The sequence below is a fragment of the Podarcis vaucheri genome (genome assembly GCF_965113315.1).
Source record: "Podarcis vaucheri genome assembly, chromosome: 13".
NCBI lineage: Eukaryota > Metazoa > Chordata > Lepidosauria > Squamata > Lacertidae > Podarcis > Podarcis vaucheri.
This window is the reverse complement of record NC_138751.1, coordinates 18,443,761-18,463,102: the sequence shown is the minus strand read 5'-3', so window position 1 is coordinate 18,463,102 and position 19,342 is coordinate 18,443,761. Positions and strand designations below refer to the sequence as shown.

General features: G+C 48.4%; 1 protein-coding gene across 3 annotated transcripts; it reads left to right on the top strand.

Annotated features, from left to right (window-relative positions):
* Nucleotides 1–53: 53 nt before the first annotated feature.
* On the top strand, nucleotides 54–17,875 carry RASIP1 (Ras interacting protein 1). 3 transcript variants are annotated; one of them, XM_082196006.1, is made up of 12 exons: nucleotides 54–163; nucleotides 4,548–4,700; nucleotides 6,698–7,278; nucleotides 8,243–8,610; nucleotides 9,432–10,079; nucleotides 10,583–10,620; nucleotides 11,996–12,147; nucleotides 12,935–13,050; nucleotides 13,154–13,397; nucleotides 14,323–14,498; nucleotides 16,292–16,439; nucleotides 17,282–17,875. In XM_082196006.1, the coding sequence occupies exons 2-12, from the start codon at nucleotides 4,567–4,569 to the stop codon at nucleotides 17,479–17,481; spliced, it is 2,805 nt and encodes a 934-aa protein (XP_082052132.1). In that variant the 5' UTR covers nucleotides 54–163; nucleotides 4,548–4,566; the 3' UTR covers nucleotides 17,482–17,875. The 3 variants fall into 3 exon arrangements, with proteins under 3 accessions (XP_082052132.1, XP_082052131.1, XP_082052133.1); XM_082196005.1 differs by lacking the exon at nucleotides 54–163 and adding an exon at nucleotides 1,749–1,912; XM_082196007.1 differs by lacking the exon at nucleotides 54–163 and adding an exon at nucleotides 1,754–1,912 and having other exon boundaries at nucleotides 13,157–13,397.
* The last annotated feature ends 1,467 nt before the right edge of the window (nucleotides 17,876–19,342 follow it).

The window sequence follows — 19,342 nt, the reverse complement described above, 5'->3', positions numbered from 1 at the left end:
GAATGTTTGATTTATCTCCATCCAATATTGTTTAGACCTTTTCCATTATCCTGAGGTGGCTTTTGAAACTCTTGAGCGTTTCTGCAATCATCTCCCTCTGTGAACTCTGAACATAAAAGCCACAGAAAATTGGTACATTTACTTTTCATTTAAATATGTACAGGTAAGTTTTCCCGAACAGGTCAAACAACAGCTTCAGGGAGATGGAGGTGCTTTTAATTTGGTGGGTGGGGAGCAGATCTAGTAAGAAAGTATTAGGATTAAATCCCCCTCCAGTGACATGGTCTGAATTCCACCCACCCAAGTAAACTGGTCAATACTTCTTGTCATCTGACCATGTGGGACGCAAGAGGCTTGAAGAATCGTAATATCATGGAGCTCAGAGTGACTCAAAGATTACCTAGATCAGCAATTTGCCCGAAGCCAAGGTCCTGCGAGCACATACGAAAGGCACACCCAACATACACTGGAAACAAATGAAAGGTGTGAAGTCAGGTCATAAACACCCACTCCCTTGCCCACACCCAAGCCTACAGGGCCAGGGAAAAGGGTGTAGGGGAAATGTAGGCTCATGTACTGTGCAAGCACACACCCCAAGTCCCAGCTGAAAAAAATGATCGGGGTCGGGGGAAAGCTACACACACCCTGTAAAACAGCCGAAGTGGGTGGGCGAAAGTGCATATGAAGGGGAGTGTGGCAAAGGGGAAGCAAATCTCCGCCCAGAATAATGACTAAGGAAACAGGTGTGGGAAATATATTTATGCACGTGCAGCGTCCAGAGGGTTGGCAGCACTCATGCCCCGGCCCCTGCCAAATACTGTGCCAAATTCTCCCACCCATATGCCATATCTGAGCCAAGAATACTGCCCACAACATTCACACGCCTATGATAGCATGCATACAGACTGAGTGCAGACAACACACTGTTTTTCCTTAGCTTGCAATTGCAATTGCTTTTGCTGTTTCTGAATGGTGGGGATCTAAGTGGAGCATATGGCTCCTGATTCTATGACTCTCCTATAATACCTGTTCTTTGGCCATGTTGGCTGGGCCTGATGGAAATCTGAGTCCAACAACGTAGGGAGGGCCTTCCCAACTCCTATACACACTAGCCATCATGGTAGTAGTAGTTCAAAACATCTGGAAGGCAACATGTTAGGGAAGGCTTCACTAGGCTGTCCCTAAGGCTGTTTCCCAAGGTATCTGCCCTATTTTGATCTTTACTATTGCATTTATTGCATTCAGTTTTACAGTTTTTGTAAATCGCTTCGAGAATCTTGCCAATCTGCACATATCTTCATAGCATAGGCACAACTACAGTGGCTGGTTAAAATGTTGGCAACCTTAGCAGCATGCCACAAAGCTAAATCCTGCACATGGTAGTGAAGGAATACAACCAGCTCTGAGGAGCCAGACTATGCAGGCTTTTCACATAGCTTCCCTCAAGGCCAAATGATTCTGCCTGCAGGCCTCATTGTTTGATGACAGCAAAGCCATCAAATGTCAAAAACTGCACACCCCAACTTCTGATTTTCTAAATCTATCCCCTCCCCACCTCTGTTTAACTGCCTGGGGCTTCCTGCTCCTGCTAGTTCAGATGTCTTATTAGCCTGTTCTGCCCCACTCCCTGCTCCTGCGCCCTCCCCGGTTCTTGGGAGAGGCCCTGCTTCCCAGTCAGTTTCCTGCCCCCCCCACCTCTCTTTCCTGCCCCACCTCCTGTGTGTGAATGACCAGAGGCACGGGAAATCCGTGCGCAGTCATCGCTGGACTTAAGTCACACACAGCACACTCAGGAACGCCAGAGCTGAGAGTGGCCACCATACCCCAGTGGAAGATGCAGCCTCGCCTGCTGGATGCGTGAGAGTAGGTGACAGTGGGAGACTGCAGCACCTGGGGACACCCTGTGGAACAGGTAAACATGCGGCAAAGCTACAGAATTCAAAATTGGGGAGGGACATTAAACAGGTGGGAAAATGTGTGCTGAACCCATTTCCTCCTCTGCCCATTGAATCTCATGCAAAGAGAACCCAAAGAGATCTATCTTTGGCCTTCTTATGCCCAAAACTTCTTCTCAGGGAACCCAGGACTCCTGGCTCCTTGCTTCTGATTTACCTGCTTGATAGATTCTATTTCAGAATATAAAATTTTCAGGCCTTCCTGCCTTCTCTTTCTTTCTGCCTCTAGAAAGCTCCTGATAGTGTGGAGAAAGGGCACAGAACTTAAGATGCTTCGGTTCTCTGCGAGGTGTGCAAGTTTACAGTCTGCTCCGGCCCTAACCTTAGGCAGGGTGAAGCATTCTGATTGGAGGGGCAGATTCAGATGTACCTTTATAAAGCAGCAGATGTTGGATTATTTGTTGGATAGATGGGGTGGGACTGGAGGAGTAGAACACCATTTAGGTTTTCTCCCTCAGGCACCAAAGAAGGGTTTGTGTTTTCCTTGGTTACAGTTAGAGGTGATGAGAGCCAGAACTCATGGGTTTTCTTATGGGGAGACGGAAAGAAGTCAAAATTCTAAAGAGTTAAAGAATTAGTACTAAGTATTTTGGAGAGGAACCTACTGATTATGATGGAGAAGCAGGAGGTAGGGTGGGAATGGGCTATGGGCTGATGTGTTTATTGCTTTCCTTCATTATGTCCCATCTTCCAACAACCCAGTAACTCAGGGGGTACCTTTGTGAGGTGTGGCTTCAAGCTATCCTAACCCCTCAGCTCATTTTTTCTGCTTTTCCTGTTGACGTAACTGTTTGATTCAGGGCCTCTGACTCACCCCTCGTGGTCAGGGTGGAAGTACAGGCCTGGTGCCTCTGCTGCCACTTTGATCTGGGTTTGAACTCCACCAGGCAGCTCTCCCCATGAAGCAAAGTGAGCAGTGTGTGTTCTCTGGGAAATTAATCTAGATCTCTCTATAGGGTTTAGGCAAGGAGAGTGCCTGGCATGAAAGAGGAGTGCAAGGACAAAAAAAAATAAAGCCACAGGGAGGGGAAAGGTTTCGCAGACATCAGGGCTAAGCTGGGTGTTGTCTGTGCAAATATACACATACTTAAATACAGTATATGGATTTTATTCATTAGTTTGCTTCTTCTGTCTGTTATATTCACAGCATCTTACAGTGCCATGAGACAACAGCCAATCAAAAGCATAACCTTAAAAGAAAATTATACAGTATAATTGCATCTTAAGTGCATTTAACTTGCACGATTTCAAGCATATACAGTTGAAGGCCACTAGCTGAAATCCCACAAATTAAATGCAAGCAAGGTGGAAATCTTAAAACCTCTTTTTATACTGGGAAAACTCAATGCAAAAATAGCTTTTAAAGCTCTCCGCCTTCTTCGGGAAGCAAGGTCCTCTCTGCTTGCCTGCTCCCCACCTTCTGCCTCAGCTGACATGAACTACAGGGCTGTTAATGTGGCAGTGGCCCCAAGCAGCGGCGGAGCATATGCCTGCACTGCCTAGGGTGGGCGCGCTCCCGAGGAGGGTGTGGCAAGGAGGGTGCTCTCCCAGGCATGGGATAGCCGCTCTGGTGCCCAGAGCAGTGTGTGTGCCCTGCAGCCAGGGTGGAGCAAGCCACCCATGGCAGAAATTTGGTGTGCCGCCCGTGACTCCCAAGCCTCCCCCAGCTGTCAAAATGAAGGGGGAATGGGGGAATGCCGCCGGCAAAGCGGCACAGCTTCCCCCTTACCCTGATGGCTCGGGGTAGGCTTGGGAATCACGGGCAGGTGGCGTGCCGAATGTCACCCTCCTCAGTGAGGGCACCCAGGGCGGTCCACCCCCACCGCCGCCCCCCCTTCCTACACCCCTGGCCCCAAGGTTCCATTGGCCAGGGGTCAGATTCCACCCTTATATAATTTTAGGCTAACCGTGTTTAAATTTTGGCTGCTCTAAAACTTTTCCCTGTCCCCTTAGGTTCTGTCTCCTCAAAAATAGTTCAGTTGGTAGAGCATGAGACTTTTAATCCCAGGGTTTTGGATTTGTGCCCAACATTGGGCAAAACATTCCTGCGTTGCAGGTGGTTGGACTAGATGACCCTTGTGGTCCCTTACAACTCTACAATTCTAGGATTCTACAATATGGCCTGGCAGGCCTTAATGATATCCAGGGAGCAGGTCAAAACAAGGCTTGGTGTGGCCAGGTAAGAGAAAGGTAGAGAAAGAGGAAGTCTGTGGCACAGGACACCACCAAGCTTGTTGCTCAAACCGAAGAACCAACTGGAAGCTTTTATAGGTGTTGGACCTTATCACGTGATCTGCTCTGGCCAGTTGAAATTCCATATTGCAGATTTCTGTTGGGCCATGCTGTCATCTGCTTCTTTGGCTCAGTGGTGGTGCATAGAAATTTTGTTTTCCTCTCCCCAGATACAGGAAATAAAGCCTAGAAGAAGCATGCTGTTTGGGGTTGTCTCTGTGTTTTTAAAGAAAATACAATCAATTAAAGCTGAAATGTTCAGATGTTTCTTGTAACAAATGTTGTAGATGGACAGGTTGCACGGGTCTGCTTATTTTATGCCTTTCTCTCCCCCCCCCCCCGCATATTCACCTGTCAAAGGCTCTAGGTCCCTGTGACCATGTTCTCGGATGAACGGAAAGACGGGAGCCCCCGCTTTGTGAAGCTTCACTTTCCTGTTGGCCTTTGGATCAACTCCCCAAAGAAACATTTTGCCAAGCTGGGACGCAGGTGGCCTAGTGTGGGATCTGTCAAGTAAGTGACTGCCTTGTGGGGCCCAGCTAGACTGATAACGGACCTTGTTGTTTTGCTCCCCTGTCCCTGTCCCCCTCTCTTTAGGGTTTATTCAGTTAAGATTTATTTGTATTTTTGCAAACCTTAAAGATTCCACAAGCCTGCTGATGCCTCCTCCTCCAACATGGATGGTGCCATTTTGGCTACATATGAATAGGTACTCGGAGAATGAGTTCACTGTTAGTACATAGGCCGTTCTGTTGCTTGTCGGTCTGCCTAAAACACTTACTCATTCAGGCAAAAGAGGCACCATGAAATAGTGCAACTGTTAAGAAGATTCACAGCCCTGGGACTGGTCCATCCATGACAAATCACCTCTCAGGAATTACAGAGAAGAAAACTATAGCAGGGTGGTCTGTGTATGTGGACTTCCGTGCCTTTCTGACATCACACCATTCCGGTTCTCACATCTGTTTGCATAATTGCAATCCCTAGCAGTAATTGGCAATGAGCTGCTGTGCATTCCATGCTACCACTGGCTCTCACCTCAGACTAAGCTGTGTACATGCACTGTAGCCTTTGCCTGGTTATGCAGCATTCAGGGAAGCATCATGTGCTCTGAACCACCACTATGGGGTGGGGTGCCAGGGCTACGTTACAGGGGGGTGGGGAATTAATTCAAAGTTAATCCATTCAAAAATCGTATGGAATATTTTAGGAGGCAAAGCACACAGCAGAACACAAATGTGTGATCTGTGCTAATGAAATGGGGACTGCAATGAATGAACATTCTCCGGGGCTTGGGGTAAAATGAGCAAAACAGACAAAAACTAATTTGCAATCAGAATTGAACAAGAACTTCTCATAACTTTTTTACTCAGAAGTGAAGAAAAGTATTGCTAGGATTGCCTTACATCAGGAAAATTCCTGACATGTCCTGGTTTTCAGGTGTAAAAGTGCCGTCGGGGGAATTTTGCCGAATCATATGTATGGCAGGAGTGGAAATAGCTCAAAAAGCTTAAAATCAATTTTGGTGGGTTTCTTTAAAAAAAAGCTCAACAAGTTTGCAGGTGTCAGGAATTTAACTTTTTGAAATATGGCAACCCTAAGTATTGCTAAACTGTCCCCCTTCACCTTTGTTTTGGCACCAGTCATTTCCTGATCCTGGCAGCAGCAGTCATCACACTTCCAGGAATTTCAGCTGCTGGTGGGCACCAGCAACCAGAACTGTTGCAACAGGGTGCTCCCCTCACTTGCAGGAGAGAGAAAAGACACAGAAAAATGGTGTGCAAGGTCTTATAAAGACTTTTGAAATTCCCATCCTGTAGATCAAGCCCACCCCCAGAAACATCATGCATACATCACAGAAAGGAGGGCTTGAGGGAGGAGTTGTGGTGGTAACCTGAGTGTCCTGTCACCTGGCTGGTTCCCCCTTTCCCCCTCCCCATGAGTACTTTCCAGGTGACAGAGGGGAGTTTCCAGTTTCCTGCCCCCAGAGGGAAGAGCTGATTATTGTCCTTTGTTCCAGTCTGTGCTGAATCCACTCCCATATGCAAGTTCTTTGTGATCTTGATGGTCTTCTGTCTAGGACCATCAGGGTTGGAATAGCAACTGGGCAGGGCTCCTGTGGATGTGCTGGTATGCTGAAGGGATTATGGCTGCCCTGTATCAAACTTTCCCCATTTTGTAGTCCTTCCTTCATGGAGTAAAATAAAAGTGGAACAGTGCAAATCCGATGTATGGTTGATTTTCTATGAATTTATAACAGAAGCGTAGCGTATGTAGTGTGTGAGTGTGTGTGAAGTTTGTACAAACTGAATGATGGGGGGGGGGGTTCCTGCTACAGCTTGATCCAGCAGGCTCTTATATTCTTATGACTTGCCCAACAAGCTTTGAGGCAGAGCAAGTTTGTTATGGTACATCTCCCACCTCTGAACCCAGCAGCTTGGCCACTGCATCATCCTGTCATTGTGGTGCCACCCTTGCTGTCTCTTTGAGTCTGTCTATCCTCCTCACAGATCGACATCCTCGGATACAGCCAGCCGTGGAAGTGAGTCTGTGGAGATGCGCCCGGCCACCAAGAATAAGGCCAGTCGACACAAGAGGATTTCAGCACTCTTCCAGCGGGGTGGGACTGGCGTGCCCACCAGCGGAGGAAGAGGTCGCTGGGCCAGTGAGAAGAAACTGGCCGATCTCATTGATCCACTGCCCGAAGATCGAGTTGAGCCCCCCTCGCAGGGAGAAGTGCCAGGGATCCTGAAAATCTATGGAGGCGACATCTCCACAGGTGCCAACTACAAGAGTGTGCTGGCCACAGTGCGCTCCACTGCCCGGCAGCTGGTGCAGGAAGCGCTTGAGCGCTACGGTGTGGCGCAGGCTAATGCCGAAGATGCGTATGTCTTATGCGACGTGGTTGGCAATGTCCATGGCACAGATGGCTCCTGGCAGGCCCAGTATCTCCGTGCAGTAGGCGATTCTGAACGCCCGCTTGTGCTGCAGGATGTGTGGAAACCCAAGACCGGCTGCACACGCCGTTTTGAGATCCGCCGACGATGTGATGTGGAGAGGATGGCAGAAGGCGAAGATGGCGATGGGTCTGGTATGTGCGGGGTTGTTGGTAGTGGGTGAGGCTTCCAGGGAACTGTCAATAGATGCTCTTCTGGGTCCTAGGTCTCAGTTCTGCTCTAGGGTTTCATGGTGTTTTCAAGTTCTTTAGAAGCTTGGCTTTCATTAATTTCATTTACCATCAAGTCAGGTTTCTAGAACTTATGATTTGTCAGGAAGAGATCAAAAAGCTTTGCTGTTGCAAAGAGGCTAATCAACTTCATTGTGGAATTTGTTTTGCCACAATATGATGTGGCGATGGTCTTTAGTTTAGTTGGCTTCTAAAAAGGTTGAGGCCAATGCATGGAGGAAAGATTGATTAATGGCCATTAGTGCTGAGAGCTGCAAGTATATTCAAGGGCAGTATACCTCTCTGAGTACCAGATACTGGGGGCTAAGTAACAGTGCTCTCTCTCTCTTTAAGTTTTATTTATGATTTTCCAATAAACAAACATACATTGCATACATTGGATTCCTAAGTACTCACACATTACATTTTTTACAAGAACAATTTTCTTTATATTGGAATGCGGGCACACAGGCAGCTGCAAGGGGAAACCGAATTCCAGGGGCTACAGACTAATGTGGTCCCCTTTCACACATTCCATACATGTAAATGGAGCAAAAGTCCTTAACTAATTGAATGGGAGACAGAATTCCAACCCCTTGTATACAAAGATATCAAAGGGGAAGTGTGACAAAATTATTTCCTCCCCAAACTGCTTGGATATTTCCCAGTACTCCTTCCCTTCCATGGGCCCCCAACTTGGGAGAATTTTCAAATTATATAGGTTAGGTTGTTATCTGGACTGTGGAATGAAAACATAGTCCTGTGACTACCAGCAGCTGCTCAGTGAGGGAAACAGAAACCAACATAGGTAAGGGTATTGCTTTTATTTTGCATGACTGTTCACATAGAATAGATTTGTCTGTCTGCCTTCTCTCCCTGCCTCTTCTAGGTATCTCCCAGGCCCGTCGGCAGCAATCTCGCCGTTCTCGGGCCGCCTCAGGAGGCCATGTGGCCCCCAAAGAGAGGGCGGACAACCTTTCCCTCCGTCGCAGCATCAGCGAGATGAATCTTAGCACAAAACGCCGCAGGGACCGCAAAGGAGTGCTGAGCATGGCAGTTGGGGAACCACAGGAAGCGGGTCTGGCTGAGGAGTCACGACTGAAGGCAGCAGAGGGGGGCGAGGGCACATCGACTCCTCCAGCATCTGAAGCAGAGGCCATGGATGTGGCCAACTTGGAGCAGCTCTCCCAGTGCCTCATACAACCACCAACAGAGCACCCCTATTTCCTACAGTTGTTGGGCTACAATGAAAAGCAGGTAGGTCCACTTTCCTGCTTGGAAGATTGGGGCAGTTCTAATCTTTTCCAACTCTATGGTTTTGATGAAGCTGAGTGACTGTGGGGTTCAGGGTCCTTCGGGGTCCATGTTAACATGGAGTTGGAAAATACTAGAAACTTCTGCTGAAGGAAGGTTGGTTGCCCTCACCCCCACCCTTGTCAGCCACTCTTGCCCTCTCTGTTATCCCATGTTGTCAGGAAAAGAGAGCCTTCTTCTTCCTAGTGATCCACAGTTGAGCCGCCAGTATAAAAACCTCTGTTGTGGTGACTTAGGGCTCATCCACACTTCCTTTTGTGCTGAGTTTCTAGGCACAGAACTGGGATTTCTGCAGATTCAGTGGTAAAACGCAGGTTATTCTGGGGAAAGCCGTGCGGCAAAATAAAACCTGCTTAGGCACAGACCTGGAAATCCCAGACCTGTGTTTAAAAAGAAGTGTGAATGAGCCCACAGTGGAACTTTTAGTTGTTGCATCAGCCACACTACAGCTGACCTGTGACTATTTGAGCACCCAGAAGATCTCTTACCTCTCCAAAGCCTCATCTTTATTTGTTTCTGTTACATCTGTTGCTCCATCCCTTTTGCCTCTGGCTCCACTCACCACTGGTGTGGGCCCACCCTTAAGGAAGGGACTGAAAAGGTTTCCCACCCCTGGCCTAAAAGGCCAATGTTTCGACCAAGTGCCCCACTGGCCCAACACATGGGCTCAGGGTAGCTCAGGGCCACTAGCAGGAATGGCAACCGCTGCGGCTGATCTTTTCTTCCTGTGTTGCTCTATTCCCTTCTCTCTCTTTCACCAACAGGAGTTTGTAATCCACGTGATGACACGCCGCCGACACATTTTTGGCCGCCCTGAGCGCTGCCCGGCTCCGGACCAATCCAACTATGTGGACACGTTCCTGAGCGCCCCAGACATCCTCCCGCGCCACTGCTGTGTTGTGTCTTCGGTGCCCCCCGCAGACCCCAGCCAGCCCCGGGGCTCGGCCATGGTGCGGCCCTTCCGGGGAGCGTTGATAACCCACAACGGTGCCCCACTCCATCGCCAGGTGGAGCTGGCTCCCGGAGACTTGCTGGGAATGGGGCAGCACTTCCTCTTCATGTACAAGGACCCGCGAGCTGCAGCTGCACCTCCAGCCTGGCTGCCCAAGGCCTGGGTGTCCCCAGGGTTGGTGGGGGCCTTGGCGTGCCAGGCCTGCGGCCGTTCCCTGCAGGAGCGGCAGGAAGCTTTCCGGGCCTACCTCAAGAGCCGAGAACCTCAGCTGCGCTACCGGCCCCAGGAGCAGGAGGCCCTCTTGGCTGAGATTGTGAGGCTGCAGGAGGCGCCAAACTGCAGGTTGGGCCCTGCCTTCCTCTTTGGGCTCTGCCTGGAACACGCCGCCCGGGAGCTGGAACCAGGACACCTCCCCAGGTTGATAGCCAGAATCGCTCAGCTGGTCAAGGAGGCTGTTTGGGTAAGTGACTCGCAGTTCGGTTCATGACCTTTGCGTCACTTTGATGTCCTTCCCTTGTATTCCCTCCACCTCCATATCCAGTTCTGAAGCCCTTTATGTAGGTCTGTGTATGTAGCTATTAAGATGGAGTTGATATTCAGGCATGGCATGGAAGGAATCCAGCATTTGGAGCATTTCGGTGGCAGCGAGAAGCTGGTTCTTATGGTTATAGGTAAAAACATGGATCCTTCTGGCCCTTAAGCTCTCCCTGAAGGCAACTAAAGTAGTTCTAGCTAAGCAGAATTGGAGCTGGTATAAGAGAGCATGTAGGAAACACTGAGTTCCTAAGAGGAAGTTGTAAATGTAATGAAAGGAAATAGATTTTCCCCATCAGTTCCTTCAGTACCTGTTTTCCATGGATTTCTTTCCCTTTGGCTTTCAGGCATGGAAAGGGCGCGAGGCTACTCTGTGTTGGGTTCCAAATCTCCATAATTCATTTTATTTTTTCATATCCTTCTTCTCAGGAGAAGATAAAAGAGATTGGAGATAGACAGCCGGAAAAGTAAGTAAGAGCTAAAGTATGTCTCATATTTGGCTTCTGGAAGGTGCTGTTCCGCATCTCGCAAGATGTTTGGGAGGTGCTATACTTAGCATCTGAGCAGTTTATCCTAGTTTTTATCAAACTGTTAAATTGTTTCCTAGGATGAATTCTTGAAGTTGCCACGTCTGAATGCAGTCCTCATGGACACATTCTGGTATTAAATGGGGTTGGGGTTGATGCCAGGAACTTTGGGCTTTCACCATAAAGGTGCAGGGGTAGAGTTATGCCTCTACAGCAAACAGCACAATGGGCATTTTCAAAGTCTGTCCCCGAGGGAGCTACAGACTTTTCTAAGCTTCAGTTTGCTCCGCTTTATTTGATGTAGTGGTCTAGCAAATAAGTTACCGTACTTTTGACATAAAGAGACAAATATCAGTTAGGTGACTAGCAACTGAAGTTCCTTCCAGCCTTCTGCAGCTTTAACACTTCCCACTTTTGTATAAGTTACTACCTGTTACTTCCCTGTTTAGGGAAGTTTTTAATATTTAATGCTGTATTCTTTTTAACACTTGATTGGAAGCCACCCAGAGTGGCTGGGGAAACTCAGCCAGATGGGCGGGGTATAAATAAATTATTATTATTATTATTATTATTATTATTATTATTATTATTATTATACCTCCCAATATATTTGTATGTGTCAGCTCCTTCCATCCACTTCTATGCAAAGACTTTAATTTTGGCCTTTGTGTGATAGATCTTTCTGCAAATACCATTTCAAAATCAATAGCCTGATAACTTGATGGAGGAGGGGGCATAACTGATATGGGGTGGCAGGAAGAGGCAGATTTTCTGAAGGAGAATATCAGTACTATTTTTACCATTAAAACAAACAAACGGCACATGTATGCTCCACTTCTGGAGAGGAAGAAGCACACTATAATTGGGGACAAACTGCATTTTCTGTGATGCAAAAAAGATAGTTCAGTCAAGGGTACTGTGAATATGCAACATCTCCATTGCGGTAGTTCAGTTGTGGGAAGGCAATTTGTACTCATTGCAGAAATGAGTAACAACTGTAATGCATCCAGAAAGGTCCATAGATAACTCCTCCTTGATAATATATCCAGCACAATAGCGACATTGCAAATGTGGAAGGCAAATCCACAAGTAATGAAGACCTAAGTCCCTTGGAAGCAAAGTTCACATATGTCAAGAAATCCTGAACTCAGTGTGAACTCTGAAAATTTGTGGAATGGATTGAATTCCAAGTAGTCAGCCCAGCTGTTGTTTTAATGCCCCAGCCAAGAGTCAGCTGCCTCTGGGCAGCAGGTGAGAGCACCCTCCTGTCATTCGGCAGTGCGCTAATCCCCCTTGCGCTGTCTGATCCCTGCAGCCAGCAGGACAAAGGAGAATTGGGAAATCTCAGCATCGAGGAAGTGGCTGCTGACTTGCGCCCCCTGATGCTCTGGATGGCCAACGCGATGGAGCTGCTCAGCCTCGTGCAGAAAAGAGTCCTGGACATTGAGAAGGACCTGGACTTGGAGGGTGAGCCAAGAATCCTGAACATTCCCTGGGGTCAGAGGAGAGTGGAAGGGTAGCTGTTGGTTCTCTAGGACATACATCAGAACAGAGGGCCAAGAAGAGACAGATAAAGGAAGACCCTGAGGGTCAGAACTTGATGGCTGAGAGCTGTTTGGGTTTTCCAGAAAGGGGAAGGGTTCAAATAGCAAGGGAACTTATGGTTTCTGTGGGTGCCTCCAGATGGTCAGTATTTTACAGGAGAGATTCAAGCACATAACAGAAAATCCAGTTCAGAAGGACTGAAGCACTCTTGTCGTGCTAGCATAAGGAATGCACATTGAACAAATTTTTCACAGTTATTAAAGTGACAGGGAAATGCATTAAAAAGTATCAGGAGGAACAAATAATCACTGGGAACACGTGGAAACACCCCACAAACAAATCAGGATGGATGCTCATTGTCACAAAATCTCCCCACAAACCAATCAAAACAAATGCTCAATAAAGACAGGACATAACCCACCCTCTGCATAAGCTTTGTGGTGGAGCCTTATGTGAGGGACATATGACATAACTCTCAAGACACTCTACACACAACTGTTACCAGATGAATAAGGCATTATGCCAGTTTACCAAGGCCTCCCCCAGAGAATCCTGGGAATTACAGTTTGAGGAGGATGCTGAGAAAGCTGCAGTAAATATGCACTACAGCGCTACAGTTCCCATTGGAGAGCAAATGAGTGGGCAACCAGTTTGCTTTCCTGTGATGTAGCTACACCCTGAGACTCACTCTCTTCCCCCATCTCTGTAGGAGCTTCCCACAATGCATTGCTCTCCAGTGACCTGGAGACCTGTGATGAGGCAATGGCGGTCTTGGACGAAGTCATCATGTCCACATTTCAGCAGTCTGTGTACTACCTCACTAAGGTGGGTGAGCAAACTCTTGACGATAAAGCCCCCCCTCCCCTCCCCTTCTCTTCCCACCCACCCTTTGTAGTAGCCTGTGTTTCTCATCCCTTTCCTCACCCAGCAGACTCTCTACTCGGCTCTTCCTGCCTTGCTAGACAGTAACCCCTTCATGGCCACAGCTGACCTGTCCCACGTGCCGGAGCTCAGCAGCATGCCAGAAGGAATCCAGGGGACCCTTGCCATCTACCAGGCCACGCTTGAGTTGACCCGTGACTGTGACCTGCACCCTGACCTTGTCTCGCAGACCTTTGGATATCTCTTTTTCTTCTCCAACGCCTCGCTGTTTAACACTCTCATGGAGAGAGGTGAGCCTAGAATGAGCTCCTTGCTTCTCAGGGTGGGAACTAGAAGAAAGGCTCAATAGCCCATTTTGTGAATGAGCAGGGCGCTAGAGGATGCCCTCCCATCGCTCCCATTTGCACGAGTCATGCTTGTGGGTTTACTATGGGCATCTGGTTGGCCACTGTGAGAAAAGGATGCTGGACTAGACAGGTCTGCTGGTCTGATCCAGCAGGCTCATCTCGTGCCTTAATGCCGCCTAGCCTCACGTTGTCTCACTGCTTCCCTGCACATAGATCAGGATGAATGCACTGTGAAAGCGATTCTTGAGTGAGTGGAGGAGCCAGATGGAATAAAAGTGATAGTGTGAGACAGACTAGGACTCCTGGTTCTTCTGAGAAGCAAGAGCAATCCAGTGAGACACAGGGTGTGTGGGGATCAAGGCAGTGAGTTATAATACATGCTAGATCTGAGAATGTTTTCACAGTGAGGCATAAATCACTTGTAAGTTGCATTTTGAGAAAGCAAAAGAAGTAGGAGAGACAGCTCTCTTATTTCTTTTTCTTTTTTTGAGTGAGCATTCCAAACAGGAGAGGTTTCACTATTCATATTGCAAAAATGCCCAGGGAGAATGCCTGAAGCCTCTCTTCATTGCCCCCGACTAGTGAGAAGAACAAATCCCCTCACAACCCTCCCCCCTCCCTCTCCTGTTTCCTCCTATTTTCTGTCCTGGTCTCTGGTGGAAACAGGCTGTTTCCTGCCTGTCCCAGAGTTCAGGGCTGCCCCCAAGCAGGACAGGAAACAAGCAGGCTGGCTTGGGGCGGTGGCTCCCTCATTCAGCATTTGCAGAACAGAGGGGGGTGGGCAGGGGGGATCCCAAGACGGTTTGCCGAGGAAGGTGGAAGATCACCCAGGCTCGTATGTTCTTAACATGCTTTCCCCTTTTTCCAGGCAGTTCCCACCAGTCCTTATTCCAGTGGGCCAAGGCGGTGCAGATCCGAACCAACCTGGACCTGGTGCTGGACTGGCTACAAGGGGTGGGCCTGGGGGACATTGCAACTGAATTCTTCCGCAAGCTCAGCACCACAGCCAACTTACTGTGTGTGCCCAAAACCAGCTTGCTTCAGGTGATTGTTCCCCCTTCTTGGGGCTTGAGGGTTAGGGAGGCAGCGGCTCAACTCTTGGGCATCAGAATCACACACACACATACCACAAATACTAGGTGTCACCGTTTTTATCTGGGAACAGGTGGTTGAAGGTGCAGAGGAGGGAAGCTTCATTTCTCCCCCTTTCCTCTTTTATGGTCTGTTTCTTTAAGATAAGAGTGCTGGAGAGACTATTAAAAATGAACAACATATTGAAGCACCCACCCTCCTTGCTTTGTGTAGGAATAAGGAGGCCTGATTTAATGGACACAGGTGCAGGTTTCTGCAAGTCCACACCAGTGCAGGTTTTCCTGTTGGGCTCAGAAAACAGTACCTTGAGGTTCTCAGTTCCCCTTTAAAAAAAATTCTAGTCCCTATGGAAATAGATGCAGTCATCTCAGAAGCATGGCATATGTACAAATGTGTTGGCTATGTTGCCAGCCCAGCTGCTGATGCCTCCTTATATCTGACAGAGGTCAAATAAAGGTAAAGGTAAAGGTACCCCTGCCCGTACGGGCCAGTCTTGCCAGACTCTAGGGTTGTGCGCCCATCTCACTCAAGAGGCCGTGGGCCAGCGCTGTCCGAAGACACTTCCGGGTCACGTGGCCAGCGTGACATCGCTGCTCTGGCGAGCCAGAGCCGCACACGGAAACGCCCTTTACCTTCCCGCTGGTAAGCGGTCCCTATTTATCTACTTGCACCCGGAGGTGCTTTCGAACTGCTAGGTTGGCAGGCGCTGGGACCGAACGACAGGAGCGCACCCCGCCGCAGGGATTCGAACCGCCGACCTTTCGATCGGCAAGCCCTAGGCGCTGAGGCTTTTACCCACAGCGCCACCTGCGTCCCTCAGAGGTCAAATACTTCATGTTAAAAACCCACCCTTAACAACATGCAAATATACTAATTTGCATAAAATATGCAAGTTGCAGAATCCCACATATCTTGTTGCAGAATAGTATTCATGTTTGTATGAGCCGATCTGGATTCATTGGTTCTGTTAGCGCCTTCCTACCCTGTATCTGCTTGGGGCAAACTCCGGCCTGGGATTGAGTTGGTTTACCACTGACACAGGGGTAAAAGCTATAGGGTGAAAGGCTGTGCCTTATAGCTAGGCATAGTGTTAATGAAGTGGCCTTTCTTTATCTTCCTGCTAACACTTGGAAAGCATTTTGCCAATAAACTGCTTAGATCAATTTAATTAAAATCTCTTGACTGAGAAAGGGAAGGCTTTTCTCGTTAAGCAGTCAGCATCTTAATTTTTCTAAAAAATGTGTTTGCTTGTCAAAACTGCAGGTGGCAGCTGCCATCTTAAAAGAGGCATCCTCCTGCCCAGTGCTGTTTTTCTAGAAAAAAAAGGTGCCAGAACTCACCATGAACACCTCCCTCTTTCTCTTAGAATGGCTATGGTGCCCACCTGAGAGGTGCAGAACTGAGTTCTGGGAAGTTTCGGCTGAAAAAAACCCCTGCTCCTCCCCCCCCCATAAGAAGGCATGCCTCTCCTAAGATGGCGCCTGCTATGCAGCAAGGCTATGCAAAGGAAGTTTGTTTCTTCTTTCAGGGCTATTTTTTCATTCATAAGGAAATGTTATTCTTTTAATATGTCAATTATCACATGATTTATCAAGTCTAGTTTCTGCCCCTATTAAGGCAAATGCTGTGGTTGGCATAGAGAAAGAGCTAGCCAGTCATGGCAGCCACTAAGGAAGAACGGGTGTTTCATGGGTCTTTTTCTTCCAGGGTTTATTGCTAACCTCTCTTTTCCCTGCTGCACACAGACATCCTGGTCTCGCCTCAGAAATGACTATCCGGCACTGACCCCGGCTCAGCTCCATCACGTGCTCACAAATTACCAGTTGGGACCTGGGCGAGTGTCTCCTGAATGCTGGAGCCCACCTGAAAAGGAAAGAGATGAGATTGCACACAGTAAGTCAAGGAGATGCTTTGTTTTTGACCCACACAGGGCTCAGCTCTCACCACCTCTGGCAGGATTTCTGTGCCCTCATCAGGCAGAAATTCAGCAAGTGAAGCTTTCCTCATCATTGCATTAACTCCATGTTGGGGACCTGCCACATCCTACACCAAATGCCCATCCCCTGCTATCCCTCTCTCTGCCCCCAAAATGTGGAAATTGGAATGTGAAAGCATTTCACATCTCATGTTATTAGCAGTTTCTCCTATAGTCTCTTACCAGGAATGTATGAAAGCAGTGCTATTTTTGTTTGGACTGGTATCTGTGACAATCAGCACTGTTTTGTTTTAGCTGCAGTTCAGCTTCTGCCAAAAAAATCTGTTTTTCATCTCTGTCTGCTATGGCCAAATTTAATGTCCTTAATTTTAATGACATAACCATTGACATAACCACACCATTTCAGTGCAAAGGAAACACCAGAAAGCCCGGGGGGAAGGGGGCACACCATTAATTACGTATCATCTGCGGACTGAAAAGACAAGAACAACAAATGCTTCTCGCATTTGCTTGCCTGATTTCCACACCTGGCCACAAACGGTCACACAAACTGCAGCAATTTCTGTCCCTACCTCTTATCCAGAGGGTGTGATCCATGCGTCATTTAGAGTAGAGCTACTGGTGCAGTTGCCCAGGGAGCAGCTGGGAGCGGGGAGACGGGTGTGAGACAGACAGGGTGGGCCTCACATTTTTAAATCTACGCAGGGCACTGAAATTTCCAGCTAATCCTCTGGTTGCAGCAGCCTTGAGAGCAGCTTGAGCACACCTGTTGTTTTAGAAATGCCTTGTCTTCCCACAGGTGACATATTTGAGAGTTTCACAGACCACCCGCCCCTGATCCTTCCATGTGACGGTTTCCGCTTGCGCCTCTCAGACCCTGTGTCAGACGACACCCTCCATCGGCAACTCACACGCCTGCGACGTTTCCTCTGGGAGCTGGAGCGCGAATCTCTTCCAGCCAACCAAAGGGCAGTGTACGGGCTGGATCCCAGCCAATGAGAAGCAGGGCACACACCACCCCAATGATCAAATGGCTCCTGAACCCCTGGAAACCCTTGCCAGTGGACAGACGGAAACCCCAAACTGATTTCGGAAGGGTGGAATCATCTGAACCAGTTATTGCTTGTCTGAATACAGGATTGTCCTGAAGGTTAAAGGTCATTGTGACATCTCAGGCTTTCAGTTGCAGCCTCGTACCCACTGCCAGAACCTGGCGGCAGACACTGATCTCAAGGACCAGAAGCCCGGAAACTTCTCTGAGAGATCAAAGCTTCTCCCTGACCCAAACTTCGCTGTTACTTTTCGGCCCCGTGAAAAGCATATATTGTTTATAGCAAAAGCTATGTAGTGCTTTTTCCTCCAATGCAATAAAATTATTAACTTGTGACAAAAACATTGGACAGATATTTTGATGTGATGGGAAGCTCCCATAAAAAAAATCCAGTTGACATCCATCTGTCTCGGGAGACAATGGATGTATGCACAGTCACATGTGCCTTGAACACGCATAAATGGGGAGTTGCACAGTGTTGCAGGACGGGAGGATATTAGGAGTGCAAGGAGGAGAGTGTCTTGGTTACAGGACTCCTTGTAGGCATATATTTGTTTGGTTTTAATTGTGTGTGTGTGTGTGCATGTGAAACACTAGGTTGTAGGGAGTGGGAGAAGAGATGTTCTTTGGTGTCTTCTCCACACAGGCCTCGCTGTCTTTGGGACGTGCCTCTTTCCCATTGTCCCAGGCCACAAGTGCTATCTTTGTCGGTAGCGTCAGGTCCACGGCTGCTCCTGGAATTAATCTCTGAAATCTGAGCCTGGGAAAGACCTATGAGCTCACCCCGTCCACCCAGCCAGCCACCCACACCATATGCAGCTCCCAGCAAAGGAATCGTACCAGGGTCTGGTTTTGGAGTGATCCAAGGATATCACAGCCAAGGTGTAAGAATCCAGAGCCATTCACCTGAGACGCGGCAGTGGCCGGCGTGGAGAGAAGGGCAAGGGAAAGAGCAGCCAATTCAGCAGACATACATAGGGTGTTTCAGCTCTGAATCATGAGGCCCCTTTCCCTGTACTGTCCAACTGCCAAATGCAGCAATACTGGGAGACTGGCGCATACATTCAGCCCGGTCCTTGGGGAGGCTGGAGGGTATCGCTCACAATGTGATACGCATAAAATCCTGAAAGGGCTGCAAGGGTTCTTAGAGATCATCTTTGCTTAATGCACAATCCACCGGGAATGATGTAACCAAGGAAGCCTTCACAGGAACAGCCGCCCAGTCTCTGTTTCAATACCTCAGCTGAAGAAGAGCCCACCGCCATCTGAGGCAGCCTGCACCACTGATAAACGGCTCTTCCCAGGCGCCTCCAATATCCAGCCAAAATCTGCTTCCTTGCTATTTCCAGCTTGCAGGAGTCATTCATATGGCCCTACAGACACCAGAAGGGGAAGAATACACCTATGTTGCCCTGAAGGGCACCTAGGGCTGTAAATCACCAGGTTTCTCATTAAAATGCACAGGGAGGAAGAAAGAACTGGGCCAGGGCTTGTGCTCTTCGTTATCTGCATGCCTTTTCACTTGGATATTTGAACGTACGCTCATACAAAATGTTTTCTGAGACATATGGCTATGCGTCCTGTAGAAACCTATTATAGCAAACACACTTTTTTATTTCTCCCTTTTGCACACGGGTGCATGTATGCCACAATACCCCGTTGTCCCCTCTGTCTGCTTCACTCACTTTCCCAGCTCTGTGCTTTTACACTCCCCATGAGGGTGTCCTTTTCCACATAAAACCAGGAGGGGTCAGTGTTGATCATCCATTCACCCCCCCCCATATGCTCGTCCCATCCTGTACATACCAA

Coding starts and splice junctions, on each gene's coding strand:
- RASIP1 (XM_082196006.1), top strand. CDS start 4,567: ATGTTCTCGGATGAACGGAAAGACGGGAGCCCCCGCTTTGTGAAGCTT. Junction 7,279..8,242: donor CGAAGATGGCGATGGGTCTG/GTATGTGCGGGG, acceptor TGCCTCTTCTAG/GTATCTCCCAGGCCCGTCGG. Junction 13,398..14,322: donor TAACACTCTCATGGAGAGAG/GTGAGCCTAGAA, acceptor CCCTTTTTCCAG/GCAGTTCCCACCAGTCCTTA.